This window comes from Hyaena hyaena, unplaced genomic scaffold (genome assembly GCF_003009895.1).
Source record: "Hyaena hyaena isolate Hyena2069 unplaced genomic scaffold, ASM300989v1 scaffold_358, whole genome shotgun sequence".
NCBI classification, from domain to species: domain Eukaryota; kingdom Metazoa; phylum Chordata; class Mammalia; order Carnivora; family Hyaenidae; genus Hyaena; species Hyaena hyaena.
In genome coordinates this window covers 1,176,440-1,195,513 of record NW_024080992.1, presented here as the reverse complement: position 1 = coordinate 1,195,513, position 19,074 = coordinate 1,176,440, and the positions used below count along the sequence as shown (strand labels likewise).

Genomic DNA, 19,074 nt, shown 5'->3' with positions numbered 1-19,074 from the left:
GCAGTGGCAGTGACAGTCGGTGAGGCTCTGACCCATCAACTAGTATGGACAAGTCCTCTGTAGGTCAACTATCCCTCAGTAAAACAGCTGCCTGTACAGAAGGAAGCTTACACGAAAAAGCTTCAAGTAAGACCCAAATTCCATTGGCAAACGTATTTACTGTAAACCAAATGTGGAAGAAATTAAAAATGGCATTGTTATTTTGGACTACAAATGTTAGGATTTACTGGGAGAGCAAGTGGGCTGGATCTGCGGGGAGCCACAAGCAGGTGTGAGGAAGCATCCCTGGGCATCCCTGGGGGCCAGGCTGTGCGATGACTTGCCCCCAGTACTTTACCCTCCAGGAATCTTCTCCCCCTAAGAGTTTAAAGAATCATATAACTTTAACTGTGACTTGCTTCTGAAATTATGCCTTGTTATCTCTCTATAGGTTTGTCCTGGATTAACCTAGGTGATATTTGTAGAAGGAAGGTTCAGAGTCCCTTAATTTAAAAAGTAAAATAAATTTTATTTTCTCTATAGATTTTATTATAAAATAAGGATTGCATTCCTGGAGATAAAGTCCTCCATGAAATAAAGCTGAGTGCTTTGATAAGGAAGGGAATAAGATGACGACCATTCGGTGCCTCACCTAAGTTTTTCCCCGAAGGTAGCACGATTCACCATTTCTTTCTGGTAGCTTAGGAAATACCTTTGAGACTGAGGAACCCCACATTTGCAGCCTCAGGAATCTGACATCCATCCTTCTTAGACTTTTATTAGTAAGTGCTACCAGATAGCACATATAATCACCTGAAAATTCATTCATTTATTCCACAAATACTTATTGAGGGTCCTCTATGTTTCAGATACTCTTCTAGGTGCTGGGAAATATCAGTATACAAAACAAAAAAATGTCTACCCTCAGAGAGCTATTCTGGGGGAGCAGCCCAGTCCATAAACATAATAAATAGTAAATTATACAGTTTTTTTTGTAAAACAGTAAGTGCAATAGAATAATAATACGGAATAGAATGTGGCAGATGTGGAGGGAGAGAAAAGCACTGTAACTTTAAATAGGGTGGTCAGGGGTAGCTTCACTGAGGGGGAGAATCTGCACACACTGAAAGGGTGAGGAAGCAAGCAGTGTGGATATATCAAGGAAGAACATTCCTGGAAGATGGGGTGGCCAGTGGAAAGGTCCGGAGGCAGGGGTGTGTCTGGCATGTTCAAGGCCAGCAAGGGTTGGAGGAGAGATGAGAGTAGGAAGAGGGAGCCGGAGAGGGACGAGGAAGGATGGGGCCCTGAAGGCTACCGCAAGGCCTTTGACTTTAATTCTGAGCAGAATGGGGAGCCATTGGAGGGTTCTGAGCTGAGGAAAGGAATGGCTGACTGCTGTGACTGAGAAGGGACTGGGGTGTGTGGGAGGTGGGGCAGGGATGCGAACAGGAATCCAGGGAGGAAACTTGTGCAAACCCTGGCAGGCGGTGATGGTGGCTTGACTGTGGAAGGTGGTGGGAAGTGACTGGATTCTGGATGTATTTGGAAGGTAAAGGCCACAGGATTTTTACATCGACTAGGTGTGATCGGTTGAGTTGAACTTTGACTTAGAGAAAACAAATGGAATACCTAAGTAATGTGATAAGTTAAAAATTCTGTATACTGAAGTTAAATACGGTAACTTGGACCCATATTGCTACTGGTTTCCCCTCTACTTCCATTTGGTTGGACAAAATGTGCAGGTAACATTGGCTCAGCCTGTTTCCCCATTGGACTTTATAGAAGTAGGTATTTTTATTCAGGGCTTTTCAGAAAGGCTTGAAAAAAATACTGAAGTTGTGTGTTCTCACTTGCATAATTTTAATAGAAGGCTTGAAGCTTCAGCCAAGAAGTCTTCCAAAGATTTTTGCAATCACTTTGCTAAATGTACAGCTGACTAATCTGCCATTAGGCAAGCCAAGTCATGCTTTGTTGAATATTAAATTGTCAAGATATTAAAGTTAAAACTTGCTGTAGTAAACCCAGCAATAACAACAGTGATTGCTGAGATATTGTAGTTGCATGGTTAGAATTCATGATGCCAAAACCTAATATTTGGTTTCAACTCTGTTCCGAGTTTTACTTCTTGCCCCACCTTCATACCACCAAACTAGTCTGATTTTCCATCTGCCTTTTACTCTGTCTTGGCATAGAGAAATAATATTCTTGAGGATAAAGCAGTCAAACACTTCATTGGTTTCAGAGGGCCAAGGGAAATAATATAATCAGGGAGCTAGCAATTGGAAGCAATGGTCTTTAAAGTGTTTCTATTACAGCCGTTCATTAAGACTGGTTAGATTTGCCATCCAACTTATTTTTCTGTGTACCTAGCATGAAATTTGAAGGATTTAATCTAAAATGAGTAGAGTTCTGTTGACTACTTTTGAACATACATTTTGTCAATTGACTCAGAGTCCAATCTTTCTTTGAGCATGACCTTTAGTGGTAATATTTTAAATTATTTACAATCTGTTGTCCCTATTATTAATACAACCTTTGCTTTTTTGGTGACGTGTTTTAAAATCTTTGGGTCTGATTACATATTCTATTCTGTGGTTGATGTGCCATTGTCATCAGTCACGAAATAAGTAATGTATATTTATGTGTTTTGAAAGCAAGTTTAAAGAATGAATCCTAATGTCAGGAAACACAGTCTGAAGTAGGAAAAGTTCTCTTACAAAGTTTGTCAGGTGCGACTGTGTCGTTTCCTGGTAAATGGAAGAGTTGGTCAGCCAAGTAGACCATTCACTTGCCTTTTAAGGCTTGCTTTCCAAAAGTGGTTTTGCTGTGGCATGAATTTTATTCTCCTTTCCAGAATTTCTCTTCTACTGTCTTACGATGCAGAAAGCCCCAAAAGGCAAATGGATTGACTTTCTGCAAATTTTTCCTGGAAATCCAGTTAATCTACAGAGCCAACTCCTCGCATTTTATTGGGTTGAGATGAGTAAGCAAGGATGATTTCCAGGAGTGCGTGTTGACACATGCTTTTTGGCATCTTATTGCTGTAAATCCATAAGGAGGGTGTTAGGATTAAGGTGGCCTGGGATGCACTTCAGTGTAGACAGAAGAAAGGATTGATCAAGTAAGTGGGCTGATGTTAGAAGCCGTCTTTTGTTCTGATGAGCTGTTAGAATCCTCCAGTGAAAACCAGATGTTTTTGTATTGAGAAAAGCTGATGAGCTTCAGCCCCTGTCTTAGAAAGTGGCATCCAATTCACAAAGGACACCATTTAGAGAAATTCAAGATTTAAATAGATATGGTTAACTTCTTGTTTAAAATATTGCAATTTCCCCAAGTATATCATATTTAGAGTTACGCTGTTTATCTTTTGCTGGGAAAACAAAAGCTGTTTATTGGAATAAAAATTTTGAGTTTTGTTAGTTAACTCAGTAATTGGTAGTATTCTCATATAATTGAACGCTGAAGCTTTGTTGCCTTGCAAGAAATTACACTAGATAATGCATGTGTCTGTATGAAGGGCTTCTGAGTTGGGTAGGAAGAAGGAATTCAATGGTTGTTATTATAGTACAATATGGTTGAGGGGTGCTGATAATCAATGGAAGTAATAGTGCATGTGAATGCATTATTTTAAGTAATTCACTTTTCCCTTTAATATATGCATAGGTACTAATAATTGAAAGCTAGTAGAAGGAAAAGTATTTGTTATATAAATGCTAGATACTAGAGAAACAATTGGATAAAAATGATATATATTTTTTCATCATAGAATAACTTCATAGTTTTTAAAATACCAAACTGTAGGCAAATAAGATAGAAAGCACAATTGGCCTATAAATCTGCTCCCAAGAAAAACCATTGTTCACATTTGGTCTTTTCAGAATTTTCTCTCTTTATATATACACATTCCTCTTCCCTGAGATCATACTACATACACTCATTTGGATTTTCTTTGATTTCAGTTAATGTAGTAAATGTCTTTCCATTTTAATAAATATAGAGTTGTGTCTTAGTTTTTAACCATACATTAATTTATGCTTATTTAACCTTAAATTTCTTAATGGATATTTAGGGAATTTCCATTATTTTAAAAGTTACAACAAGTTCTGTGATAAATATCTTTGTGTGCTTTTCTTTTATCTTCCCTTAGACATAGAATTGCTAAAAACAAAGGGACGCACAACTAAATTTGTTACCTTCACCAGATCGACCTCCTACTACATGTATCTTCTCTCTAACAATAATTAAACGTCCCGGTTTCCTTATATGTCGACTAACACAGAGCATTATCCCTTATAATTTTGGTGAATCTTAGTTTTCTTTAAAATTTTTTTATGTTTTATTTATTTTTGAGAGAGAGAAAGAGAGAGACAGTGTGAGCAGGAAAGGGACAGAAAGAGGGAGACACAGAATCCGAAGACAGGCTCCAGGCGCTGAGCTAGCTGTCAGCACAGAGCCTGACGCAGGGCTCAAACCCACAAACCGCGAGATCATGACCTGAGCTGAAGCCGGACGCCCAACCGACTGAGCCACCCAGGCGCCCCTGGTGAATCTCAGTTTTTAAGTTGTGTTTTATTTTAATTTGAAAACCTTAGAAACATAAGCTTCTCCTATAATATCACCACCTAAAAATTGTGTGTATGTGTGCGCATGCTCACGCGTGCGTGCATTCATAGATATGCCTAATTATATAAGAAAGAAACCCTCTTGGCCCATTCAGTCTTCTTTTCCTTAAGGTATAAGCTTATTTAGTAAACTATTCTGTTTTTTAAATGCAGTGCAATCATGCCTGATATACTAGTTTGCAACTTGACTTTTACTCTTAATAGATCATGGATATATTTTGATGGCCTTCTTTTGGTGACTTCGTGGTATGTTGTTTAGGTGTTCTATGTTTTATTCCCCCATGAAGAAAATTTTTGTCGTTTGATTCAGAAATGTTAATCTCCAGGAACTTTTCCTGCAAAAATGCTGGCACGAGTGCATAAACCTGTTTGCATATGTATACAAGGATGTTCACTGTATAATTATTTAAAAAAAATTTTTTTAAATATTTTATTTATTTCTAAGAGAGAGGGGGGGAGGGTCAGAGAGAGAGGGAGTCACAGAATCCAAAACAGTCTCCAGGCTCTGAGCTGGCAGTCAGCACAGAGCGTGACGTGGGGCTCGAACCCATGAACCGTGAGATCATGACCTGAGCCGAAGTTGGACACCAAACCAACTGAGCCACCCAGGCACCCCTATAATTATTTTTTTTTAATTTTTTTAATGTTTTATTTATTTCTAGGAGAGAGAGAGAGAGAGAGAGAGAGAGAGACAGCGTGAGCAGGGGAGGGTCAGAGAGAGAGGGAGTCACAGACCCTGAAACAGGCTCCAGGCTCTGAGCTGGCTGTCAGCACAGAGCCCGACGCGGGGCTTGAACCCACGAACCACGAGATCATGACCTAAGCGAAAGTCTGACGCTTAACCGACTAAGCCACCCAGGCGCCCCCCTATAATTATTTTTAATAATGAAAAATTGAAAAGAGCCTCAGTGTCTGTCAAGAAAAGGTCAGTTTTTAAAAAAAATCCAATCTCATGACTGTCATAGTTTTCCATGTTTTAAAAAATTAGCAGATCTACTACTAACATGTAAAGTTCTTTATTGTGAAGTGAGAAAATAAGTGGCAGAATAATACATGTCGTATAATTTCCATTATCAGTTACTCTAAACAAGTATTTAATGCATTTTAAGTAATCTGAAATTTTGCAGTATATTGCTAAAAGCTAATCTTTCTGGGTGTTGGACCTGACTGGGTAGGGCTGGGAAAAGAGTGGGGAAGAACAGAATAGAAAACTTCCCTCATTTTATTTTATACACATTTTATTGAAAATTTAGTAACAAGCATATATTTGTAATAAACATTGTTAAGTTTATTTATTTATTTTGAAAGAGAGAGAGCATGAGTGAGTGGTAGGGGAGAGAGAGAGAATCCCAAGCAGGCTCTGCGCTGTCAGCACACAGCCCAATGTGGGGCTCAATGTCATGAACTGTGAGATCATGACCTGAACTGAAATCAAGAATCAGACGCTTAACCAACTGAGCCACCCAGGTGCTCCTTAAACATTTTTAAAAATGAAAAGTACATTTAAACTATAGTGAAACAGTGAAAAAGGAAATGTTTAAGTGAGACTAGGTAACTTCCTGGAATCTACCTACTTAACAGTTTATGACTCCATGAAAGCACAGCTAAGTAGAAAATAAATAATAGGAATTTCTTACAGATACTAGTGGTTTCATTTACAATGTGGTAGAGGAATAAGAAGAAAAGAGGAAGAGAGGGTAAACCATAAGGTCAGAAGGGAGTCAACTGGAAGCAGAAGTGGATGCTATTGACCCTGTTTCTAGAGGAACACAGAACTCAAATTCTTCTTCAGGAGAGCTGTCCATTCATCTAAGAGCAGCTGTGTGGGGCATAACCCTCCTATTTTCTAAACAAAATATCTCCAATTCCTCCCAATCAGATCTTTGCCATGCTGATTATTCTGTTGTGTTTGTTCCTCTTTGTGAGTGTCCTTCTTGAAATGTGACAACCAGAATCGAATACTTCTGGCTTCTAACTTTCAGTCTTATCAGTGTGGGATAATGAGATTAATCCTTCCCTGGGCAGGGGACACATTTTTTGTAAACCTAGACTAAGATTATTCCTAAACCTTAGCCTTGTATTTTCTCCTGGAAATTACTAGTTAATGGTCTTACTGTTTTTCTTCATCATTTGTCCCTCAGGACTTCTAGATTGTGTTTGTTTTCTGGCTGTCTTCCATTGTTGAACCCTTTGCCTCCTTGTGAACTATAGCATAGAGTGATTCTTCCACTAGCCTCAACTTTTCTATATCAAAACTATCAGCTCATATGAGTCACATAATTAATTGATATCTCCTTCCAGGAAGGAAGCTAACTTGGCCCAGGCTCCTCGATCCTCAGAAGAGTTTCCTTTTGTCACCAGGGCATTGTGCAAACTGGGGGAAAAATAAATAAAAGTGCCCTTTTGGGACAGATAAAGCACAAAAATTCCTCTCCAGGTGGAAAAATTAGAAAAGTGTCCTTCTTCCATGGGTGGCGAAGCCAGGGCACATGGCTTGAGTAGGGACAGGATTTTAGTCTCATCTTGCCAATATGCAGGATATAACCATACAGTCACTTGCAGTGGCCTGGACTGCCATAGCATAATTTTTTTTTTTTTAACAAACAAACTAGTAGACTTTATGGATGCCTCTTTTATAAGCACGGTTACCCATTTCTGGTCTAGCTGTTCTTGCGAATACATTTTCCACGCCAATTACTTCTGGTTTAGTTCTTTTTTTTTTTTTTCCATAGTTCTATTGAGGTATAATCTATATACCATAATATTCATCTCATTGTAAGAATACGGTTCAATGATTTTTAATAAATTTGCAGCATTATACAAATATCACTATAGTCTAGTTCTAGAACATTTCCACCTCCACAAAAAGTTCTCTGGTGCCCATTTGCTGTCAGTTCTAGCTCCCGCCCCCAGCCCTAAGCAGTCACTGGTCTATTTCCTATCTTTATGGATTTGCCCTTTCTGCAAATCTCCTATAAATGGGACCATACCTTCCTCTAGCGGCTTTGTTCTGCTAATCTAATAAGGGTCCAAATTTAATCAGGGTTCCTCTGTGTTCCTCTGCTAATCTGCGAGCGGTGCAACAGCTGGATGTTTGCCCTGTCCCCTTCTATGCTCTCACTAGCTCTGACTCATCCCTTTCTCTCCATTCTGCCTCAGCATTCACACATGTGCTGCTACCTCTTGTCTTCGCACGTTCTCCCGTGTACCACACCCTCTCCAGACACCGCCCCATTGCTCTGAGCCACTTCAGAGTCCAGCGTCTCAAGATTTGACTTCATGTGCTCCTCCCACTCTCTATTCTCCTGTGAACTCTCCTTTTACAAAATGTTTTCAGGAGTGCCTGGCTGGCTCGGTGGGAAGAGATGAGATTCTTGCTCTTGGGGTCAGGAGATTGAGCCCTATGTTGGGTGTAGCGATTACTTAAATAAACTCGGAAAGAAAGTTTTATATAATATCTGGTATAAATAAAAAAATGTTAAGAAGAACATGTAACAGTGATATAGTGATACAGTAATAGTAATATAGTAATAGTGATATAATGAAGATCTACACCTGTCATCCCCTCCTTCCACTAGCTTTACACCCAGAGGAACCCAGGACTGAAAGTCTCTGAAATCTCTTACTCATCACTACATTTCTTGTTCTCTTTGGCCCATTTCTAACTTCTTTTTACCCCCTAAATATTTATGTGTTTTGAGAGAGAGCTTGAGCATGAGCAGGGTGGGGCAGAGGGAGAGAGGCAGAGAGAGAGAATCCCACAGGCTTCACGCTCTCAGCACAGAGCCCCATGATGGGCTCAACCTTATAAACTGAGATCATGACCTGAACCATAGTTAAGAGTCAGATGCTTAACTGACTGAGTCACTCAGGTGCCCCTCTAACTCCTTTTAAGTCCACTTTTATTTTTTATTTTATTTCATTAATGTTTATTTATTTGATAGAGAGAGAGAGAGAGAGAGAGAGAGAGAAAGCAAGCATGAGCAGGGAAGGGGCAAAGAGGGAGACACAGAATCTGAAGCAGGGTCCAGGCTCTGAGCTGTCAGCACAGAGCTCAGTGTTCAATGCAGGGCTCAAACCCACCAACCCTGAGATCATGACCTGAGCCGAAGTCAGATGCTTAACTGACTGAGCCACCCAGGTGCCCCTTAAGTCCACTTTTAAAACAAGGAGTCTAGGCTCAATAGTCTTTGATATCCATGATATTGCTAAAATTCTCTGATCATTATTGAGAGATTAGTTTCTTGTTTAGGATGTATTGTGGAAGATTTATAGCTTACACAAATACTACTGTATTTTTATGAAGTCTTGGATAAGCGCATGATATATAATTACAATATAATTTTCACGGGAAATCTATGCTACTTTGTATTAATTTGCTTTAGAATGCTGGGGGTTTTTTCCCCAAAATTTTGAAACTAAAAGCTAAACTTCCTATAATGTTCTCCACGAACCATATCTATCTTTGGATCGAATTCATTTAACCAGTACATTTGCGCCAAGAGACGTATAGATATCAATTATTGCTACAATTTAATACTAATGACTACTTAAATATTTAATTAATGTAATACTTGACACTGAGGGAGATACTATTTATAATCATCAAAACCAGGTCTTTTGTTTTCATTTTCTGTGCCTGGTGTTTAGTGTATCCCTTTTGGAACACAGGTTTGGAATGAAATGCTACGAAACTGAAAAAGCACCCCCCTCTCCTACCTGCAGGCAGAAAAAGTTGCATAGAAAGTGACTCATGGTGGGGCACCTGGGTGGCTCAGTCAGTGAAGCATCTTGATTTTGGCTCAGGTCATGATCTCACAGTTTTGTTAGTTCAAGCCCTGCCTCGGGCTCTGCACTGACACTGTGGAGCCTGGTGGGGATTCTCTCTCTCTTTCTCCCTCTCTCTCTCCCCCTCCCCCACTCACACTGTCTCTGTCTCTCTCAAAATAAATAAATAAAAAGAATTTTAGAAAGTGACTCATGATAGATATTTAATATTAGTAGTCACATTTGTCAGTTTTCCAAGCGACATTTTTACTGAACATGCATTTCATTTCTTGAAGTTTGAAATATTTTCTTTATATTTTTCTGTTGTGTATTGGTGTTATTAAAACAGCTCTTTATTAAAACAGCTCTTAAAAGCATTCATTTTAAGGGGTGCCTGGGTGGCTCAGTTGGTTAAGCGTCTGCTCAGGTCATGAACTCACGGTTTGTAGGTTCGAACCCAGGGTTGGGCTCTGTGCTGACAGCTCAGAGCCTGGAGCCTGCTTCGGATTCTGTTGTCTCCCTCTCTCTCTGCACCTACCCCGTCCCGCTCTGTTTCTTTCAAAAATAAAAATTAAATGTTAAAAAAAATTTTTTTAAACATTAATTTTAAGGAATATGGTAACTTTTTAATGAGTGGACCCAAAGTGGCTGGTCATTTTCCTGGAGCTAGGTCTGGGAGGAACACCGCGGGGAGAGGATCTTTTTTGCCCTGAGAAGTACAGGCCAAGGAAAGAAGAAAAGAGCTCAGTTTAGAGCTCTGCGTTCATATGAAAGATACATTCCAGCTAACTGGATTCCAAGGCATAAGTCATCGCTGGGTTCTGGAAACTCTCATATGTGAGCAGGTCTATGGCTCTAACATGCATATCTCAGAGTTTCCCTTCAGTCTGAAAATTTCTAGTCTGTGGCATCGTACACTGGCAGGCTCTGCTATTAGTGAACACATCATCTGATTTTATTCTGAAAATGCCGTGTTTGTGGCGTTAGCCTCTCTAACAACAAATCTATTGGACCAGATTTGTTGCGCTTTTCCTCCTACCTGAAATTAAAAAGAAAGGAACAAGCATATCTCCTATTTAAGTGGGGAAGTGAAGATTTATTGATTTGGCAAACTAAATCCACAAGAAGGTTGAGCTGTCAGATGGGCCTGTGAAGTCTCAGAGGTGTGCATATTTTGAAACACACTCCACTGATCAGTGAGGCTCTTCCTCGTACACTCATGACTTTAAATATTCACTCCAGAACTCATTCATAACACCCACCACCTTTACCAAAATCTTCCTTTAAGTTGTCTTTGTTTTCAGTCATCACAAATTCTAAAAGCACTAGATTCAGTGCCCTGAGGCTTAATTTTTCTGTTTGTCTTAAACCTTAATCATTGTTGCATTTAGTCAAAAATGATAAGAAAAATTAATGACCCTTTTATCGTCATAGTAATGAGGGATTTCACTAAGATCTTAACTGCTTTAGATGAAAGATAAAAACAGTTCTTCATGAACTAGTGTATGGTTATGATCAGTATCCATATTCAGAGATAAGGCTCATATTTTGTGCTTTATAGCACTCTTCTCTTTAATATAATCAGTGTGAAATATTTAAGAATTAATTAATTGAGCTTTCTCAGTTGTAGAAGAGAAAACAGGGATGTTTTAAATTTTTAGATTTATTCTGGAAGTATGATGCTTTTAAGTCTTTGAAGTTTTTATGTGCCTGAAAGGCCCCTCTTACATTTGTGATGTTTCTGGTTTGCATTATGATGGATGATGCATCAACTGTATTTTACTCTGTAAGGTCAGTTATTTCATTTCCATGTCACATTTTTTCTCATTTAAACTATAAAATCTTTGCGATGAACAAGGAGGTCTCTAGTCTCTGGTCTCTCCTCAGGGTCATCTGCACATGCTCGTGCCAAGGTGATGCTTTATGTGAGTGAGAATTTTTGTGTTTTGTTTCACAGGTGGGAAGCATTAAGCGGGAAATGACCTTCACATTTCAACCAGAGGACTTAAAACGTGACTCTAGTAAAAAAATGTCTCATCAACACTTGTTTCCATTGGCCATGGAGGAAGATGTGAAAACAGCAGATGCCAAAAAAGCCAACCGAGCCCTTGACCATGAAAAAGAAAACACGCGCTCCGTCTGTCTCCTTGAGCAAAAACGAAAAGTCGTTTCTTCCAATATTGATGTTCCTCCAGCAAGGTAAGGGAATTTTAGCCTTTCTATGTGTCTGCCTGTGCAGAGCAGGTAAACCTCTAGCGTATCTATCTAGAGTGTGTAGAGTCAGGAAGGGCTTTCTGCCAAGAACATTTTTCTGTTGCTCGTGTGAAATAGAGCAGGTGGCCCTGCTCTTCAGAACTGACTTCATGGCTGCGCGAGTTGAAAGTCCTAGAAAAGAGTTCTAGAAAAGAATGTTTTGTTCGATTTTGGAAAATGAACAATAACACACAAGAGAGTAAATGTAAAACAACCAAACATGAAATGTAGTGCTGAGCATAGCCATTTAAAAGCAGGGACACTCACATCTTTTGGGCAGAGCTTGGAGAGCTGTGACTGTAGCCGGATCTAGCGCCTGGCATGCTCGTGTGTAGCCTGTGAAAGAAGAGTGGTGTTACGTTTGTAAAGGGGTTTAAAACAATGAAGAATATGCAACATAGATCATAGCAAAGCCTAAAATACTTGTATGTGACTCATTACAGAAAAAGTTTGATGATCCCTGGTTTAGAGCATGGTAATCCTTTTAAGGTAGATCTACCTCAGAACTGGGCCAAGAGGGTTTGTTCGAAGTATCAAAAGACTTTTATCACATTATAATTTTATTTCAGCTATATCCAGTAGCGTTAAATGAAAGCACGACACTGGGGCAGAATGACGTGGAACAGTAGTAGAATGGAACACAGGAGACCTTTTAAACTTATTTTCTTGCTTGTCATTTATTCCACCTGGAAAATAAGTTCCATGTTGGCCGGGATTTTGGTCCATCTTGTTCAACCTGTATCAATAGTGCTAAAATAATGCTTAGTTATGTGCTAGGGGCTCCATAAATGTTTGTTGGGTGAAAGAAAAAAGTGCTGTAGCATAAAAACTTGCTTATTATTAATATGTATACCGTATGTTGTTACCAAAACCCAACAGTGTCTAAACAGCATATCTGTTTCTGAAGGTTTCATCATTTCTTCACTTAGTGATGTCTAGTTATAAAAAATGACAGCCCCCTCCAAAAGAGATTGTGAATAGAGAATTGTAAGCAAATTTTTGAGAAGTCCTCTGTTGTTTAAATGGTTTTAACTAGGAATATAGTATCCTTGGAAAAGGAATAAATGTTTCTTTTCTACCTATTTACTTTTTATAATTAGAATTTCATTGCTTTCTATATTAAATCAAAAGTATCTCCTCTAGGAAATTATGTATTTTTCTATTCTACTACCAAATCTGTCATACTTTCTAAAATTATAGGTCTCTTTGTTTTTCTTAACCTTTGTTGAAAGTTTTCATATTATCATGACTTCTGTTTAATCACTTGGAACTATTTGCTTTTCTAATTTTTTTCATATAAAGTGCATGTTAAATTCTTTAGGATTAATTCCTTTAACTGGGGGGTTGTTATGAGATGTTTTGTCGTGCCCTGAAACTGGTATGCACTTCAGTTCATAGCTGTTATTTGGTTGACTCATAGAACAAGTGACATGTTAAGTTGAAATGTGAAGAGCTATGGTTTTATTTTATTTTTTGAAGCTTTTAGTACAAAAAATTAGACTTTCCAATGTCAGATCATAAGTGACAACTTTCAGTTCTCCAAGATTGACTCTACCTAAAAATTCCATTAGAGTACTTTATATATTAAAAGACATGGAGTTAATCATTTTAAATTACCATAGATTGTTTTAGATATATCTTTATTCTTTAATTTCACCCCATTTGCAATAGTTTCTGGGGAAAATAATGAATAGGGAAGTAAAATGTTTTCTGCCTTTTCTGACTGTGGTATGTGCAATATTTTTTCCACTTTCTCCAATTCACTAAGGGTACTTAAAAGTTATGAGTCAAGCCAGTGTTATTGTAGGGTTGTTAAACAGTATAGGGAAGTTAATTAGATTTTGGATCCATTAATGTCCAGCAGAAATTCCCCAATGACAAGATATAATTTAGACCTATTCATCTATTCCGGGAGGTACTAGTTAAAGCTTCATTGTTTGAGATTTCCTCTAATATACTTGTTTTCACTGCTACAGTAAGAATTTAATCATCACAAATATGCCAATAGTTGGTGAAATAAATTGCTCTCTTTCTTGATAATGATGAAGGAATCAGACATTGTGGGGTTTAACTATAGAACTCTCAATTCTTTCAGTTCTATTTCCATTTACTGTTATGAAATTATTTTGTAAATGTCATCTTTCCACTATAAGTAAATCATTATTTTGTTTTAAAAACTCCTTTACCTAACATGGTAGGAAGATATGGGACTTTTCTTTTTTGCTCATAAAGGACAAAAGGAGAAATGTAATCTATCTGTTAGCAGATAGATCATGAAGTTTGAGTGAGTCTACAGTATGGTGAAGTTCGTTGGTATAAGGAAATCTGTATCTTATCTGTAATAGATATGTGCATAATATATATACATATCATATTATATATATATATAATCTGTAGCTCTATCCACATGATTATTGAAACTTGTTCTCCTAAATCCAGATGTTATGTACCGGCCAGTTCTTAGAAAGGCTTTTCAACCAAGAGAGTATCACTGTTACAGAATTTCTCGGCAGTTTAAAATCAATTCTTTATAATCTTTCTCACTCTATCCTTTGCTTATTCCCACTATAGGAAAGAAGACTTTTGTTGACCTTTACTTTCTATATTTTCTAAAAAAGTACTTGAAGTTTATTTTCTCTGGTTTATATAATGAAGATATAGATATATTTTTTTCATATTCCTGGGATCTGGGCACTGCCCTCCCCATCCTTATACCTCATTGTGATTGAGCATTTCCTGCTTCCATTCAGTAGATTACTCATGGAGCACCTGCTACAAACGTGGCACTCAGTAGAAACATTTGAATGAAATGGGATGCCAACCCTCTACAAGCCTACAGTTGAATCATGGAAACAGATACCTAAGTGGCTAATTTCAAGTAACGGCCCTTAATTTGCTCCCTTCTTTTTAGAACTGAATGAATTTGTACATAAAAGAGAATCTCTCAATATTACAAAAGCTGTTAATTTGACACAACTGTTCAAAAGCCTCGTTTTTTGTTGTTCTTAGTATCTGTTTCGAGATGGGGATGAATGGAATCGAGAAGGAGGAACTCTGTCTGAGTTCTACTCTCCAAAATCCCTGTTTGTTTATACCTGTTTTCTGAGGACCCATTTGAAAGTTGCTAGTTTCGGGAAAATCTAAATTTAAATGAGTTATTAATCCCAGTGTGTTAGGCTGGACTATCTGAGAAACAAATGCCAAGGCAGGATTAAATGCAAGCATCTTATTGAGACAGGTACGTGTGGGAGAAAAGGGGTGCGCCAGAGGGCATGGGAGGAGGGAGATACATACTGTGCTGCAGGGCTGTGCCCTGTGAGCGAGACAGCCAAGGAAGGTGGGTGGAAGTGTGCTAGACTGCCTTGCATATTGTCAGGAGTCCTGCATGATATGCATGCAGTGGAGTCCCCTTACCTGTGGGACATTGCTTGATTGAGCTTAGGAAGAAGCACTCTTTTCTTTTGGGGGTCTTGGGGATGTGGGTGAGTGCATCATAGAGTTGAGTATTCCAAGTTCTTCAGTAGAAAAACTAAACAGACAGATCAAGAGCGTGTCAGAGAGCACGTGAATATGCAACGTTTCTTTGGAACTAAAGAGCTGTCATTAACAGAAAAGAAAATTCTTTGCAAATTTAAGGGTTATTGGGGAGCAATATTTGGGTCGGGGGTTACCCAGAGTGTCAGTGCTAACAGTCTGTCAATGACGTATCTGTTTCTGAAGGTTTCATCACTTCTTTACTTAGTGATGCCTGGTTATGAAAGATGACAGCCCCCTCCGAAAGAGATTGTGAATGGAGAATGAGGAGTTACTAATTCTAGATATGTCATCTTAAGTATTTTTTTAATCTCTAGGGAAAAATGCTAGCTGTCTTGATCTCTATGGAGAATTGAGTAAAAGGAACCTTAAGAGTATAAAGAGACAGGGGTGTGAGCTCTGGAAGAGTCCATCCAGAAAGGAATTCCAGTACTGTGGTTTGGCTCAAGAAATGAATGAGACTGAAGGTCAGTAAGTACAACAAATGCTAGTCAGTGGTTTCCTGTGGGTAGAGCTCAGTGACTCATTAGCTAAGACAGTGATTTTAGCCTGATTTGAAAAAGATGATGAACCTGGGCCCAGATAATAACTGAATAATGCCCAGATTAGTGGTCAAAATCTGGAGAAAAAGAAAGAAAGATGTGTAATCCAGTGTAGGGAATTTACAGATTAGCCAGGGATATGAGGCATAAAAGTAGTTGGAAAGAATTTTTTAGTTCTTGGAATGTGTGCCAAGCTGTCGGGAGTAACATGAGACTTCTTATGAACTGACTTGCTTGAATGTAGTTACTAATACCAAGTTCTTTCACAACCTAGAAAGTGTTGGAGTGTTTGAACTGACCCAAGGGGTAACTAGGCATGGGGGTCAACTCTGTGAGTATCAGAAGAGAGAACATGAAGGACTCAGGAGAGTCCCTTTTGAAGGAGAACTTTCCGCTCATGTTAGCTCTGCCTGCTGTAGGGCGTTGGCTGGGGGGTGCCGTTGCGCAGACTCCTAATGTGGTTCCAGAGAACTGCTAGTATTTCTCTATATTTTAAACATTGTGTGTAGTATTTTAAACATTGTGTGTAGTATTCTTTGGCTTATGTTAATTGAAATCTACTTTTAAAGTAAATAATTTAATAAAATCTGCTGATTTTATAGTAAATCCTGCAGATATTTACCAAAACAGAAAGCATGAGAAACAAGCGCTGGGCACTCAGCACCATCACATCACGTAAGAACCGAGGAGATGATAGAACAGTTGTCAGTTGTGAGGTAGTACAAATGATGATAATAAACATAAAGGGTTTTGGTCTGTGTGTGGCAGATGGGGCATGCATTGAATTGTGTTCCCTAGAAGATGTGTCAAAGTCCTAATCCCCCAGTACCTGAGAATGTGAGCATATTTGGAAATAAGGTCTTTGCAGATGTAATCAAATAAAGGCTAGGTCATTAGGGTGGGTGGGTAGCCCGATATGACTGGTATCCATACAAGAAAAAAGGAGAGGAGACAAAAGACATACAAGGAGAATGCCAGTGGAGGCAGAGGGTGGATTGATTGGTCTACAAGCCGAAGAGCACCAGGGGTTAAGAAAAAGGCATGATACAGATTCTCCCCCAGAGCCTTCAGAAAAAGTGCTGTGGTCTGAATCTGTCCCCCACAAAATCCCCAAACGTGATGGCTTTAGGAAGTAAGGCCTTTGCATGCTGATTCTGTCATGACAGTGGCGCTGTCATGAATGGGATTGGTGCCCTTATTAGAGAGGCCCAGAGAGCTCTCTGGCCCCTTCCACCACGTGAGGATACAGGAAGTATGCCGCCTCAGCCTACCCTGTGGCGCCCTGATCTCAGACTTCCAGCCTCCAAACAGTGAGAAATAATTCTCTGTGGTTTGTAAACTACTGATCTGTGGTATTTTGTTGTGGCAGCACAAAAGGACTAAGAAAACATGGCTCTCTGACACCTTGATTTCAGCTTCTTGCCTCCAAAATTGTGAGACCATAAAATTCTGTTGTTTTAGGCCACCCAGTTTGTGGTGATTTGTTAAAGCCCCTCTAGGAAAATTACTATAGGTTGTTATTGCCAATGACTACATCTGTATCTCGCCTTATAAATTTACTTTGAGTAGAATAATTATTCATATTCAATAATTAAGTTAAAACATGCCTAATAACACGATTAGTTATCTATGCCTCTCAGGGAGAGACTCTATCATTGCTTTTTCTCTAACTGTTCAACTTGTGGATGTTTGTTAAGTTTGTCTCTAAATCAAGTTTATTGAGATGTAATTCATGTATAGGAAAATGTACACTTTAAATATACACTTTAATGAGTTGCAACAAATATATGTCCCCATGTAATTAGCACCATAATCAAGATACAGACAATACTCATCCCAACAAAAAAGTTTCATTGCGCCCCCCACAGTCAGCCTCTCTTTTGATCTTCAGCCTGAGGCAGCCAATATTCTATTTTCTGGCCTATGGATTAGTTTTGTCTTTTCTAGTATTCATAAATATGCAGTCATGCATGATGAATTTTCAGGTATCTTCATTTGCTCAGCATGTTTTTTTTTAAGATCTATATTTTTCTTTTGCATTTGTCAGTAGTGTGTTACTTTTTATTGCCAAATAATATTCTATTTTGTGATTATATGATCTGATTATGCATTCGCCTCTAATGGACACTTGGGCTGTGTACTTTGGGTTATTCAGAATAAGGCTGCCATGAACATCCATGTAAGCTTTTGTGTGGAATATGTTTTCACTTTTAAATACCCAAGAGTTGACTTAATGGGTCATATGGCCATTGTATATTAACCTTTTTAAGAGACTGAAATACTTTTTCAAAGTATTTGTAGCATTTTATATTCCCGCCAGTAAGATATGAGAGTTGCAGTGGGTTTATGTATGCACCAATCCATGGTCTTGTCAGTATATTTAATTTTTTTATGAAAATAAGAAAGTACTCTTCTTTTCCTAACTTGCTGAGTTTTTGTCATCAATAGATGCTGAATGTAGTTTTTTAAAAAATTTTTTTAATGCTTTATTTATTTCTGAAAGATAGAGAGCGTGAGCAGAAGAGGGTCAGAGAGAAAGGGAGATACAGAATCTGAAGCAGGCTCCAGGCTCCGAGCTTGCTGTCAGCACAGAGCCCAACACGGGGCTCAAACCCACGAACCATGAGATCATGACCTGAGCCAAAGTCGGACACTTAACCGACTGAGCCACCTAGGCGCCCCTGAATGTAGTTTAAAAATGTTTGCATCCATCTACATGAGCATACGTTTAAAAATTATTATATGTTGAGTTATATTGATTGGTCTTGGACCATTAAATCAACTTTGCACTCTGGAGGTAAAACCCCCTTACATACTGAAGGATCCATTTTTGTTAAAATTCTGTTAAGATTCTTTCATTTCCATCCATTGACCTATCATTTTATTTATTTGGATTTCTTTGTCTGATTTTAATATAAGTGTAATACAAGTTTAATGATAGCCTCATAAAATGGGTTAGGTAGTGTTCCCTCCACCTCTATTTTCTGGGTTTGTTTTACGACTGGGATTACTTTGTCTTAAGGGATAGGTGCAAGCCAAGGAAACAACCCAGAAAATTAATAGGCAACCAACGGAATGGGAAAAGATAGTTGCAAATGACATATCCGATAAAGGGTTAATATCCAGAATCTTTAAGGAACTCACCAAACTACACACCCGAAAAACAAACAACCCAGTGAAGAAATGGGCAGAAGATATGAACAGACACTTCTCCAAAGAGGACATCCAGATGGCCAACAGACACATGAAACGATGCTCAGCATCCCTCCTCATCAGGGAAATACAAATCAAAACCACACTGAGATACCACCTCACGCCAGTCAGAGTGGCTAAAATGAGCAAATCAGAGAACTCTAGATGCTGGCGAGGATGTGGAG

General features: G+C 38.7%; 1 protein-coding gene across 5 annotated transcripts in view; it reads left to right on the top strand.

Moving 5' to 3' along the window:
• ZNF704 (zinc finger protein 704) overlaps positions 1–19,074 on the top strand; it is a 231,888-nt gene that overhangs the window by 34,883 nt on the left and 177,931 nt on the right. For 4 of the 5 annotated variants that reach the window (XR_005531415.1, XR_005531414.1, XM_039250103.1 and 1 more), the window contains exon 2: positions 11,326–11,567. Coding sequence is in view for 3 of the 5 variants with exons in the window: in XM_039250101.1 (XP_039106032.1) it covers positions 11,326–11,567 (242 nt within the window). In the remaining 2 variants the exon portion in view is untranslated. Of the gene's footprint in view, positions 1–11,078; positions 11,160–11,325; positions 11,568–19,074 lie in introns of those variants that run through there. The other variant, XM_039250102.1, reaches the window with a different exon arrangement.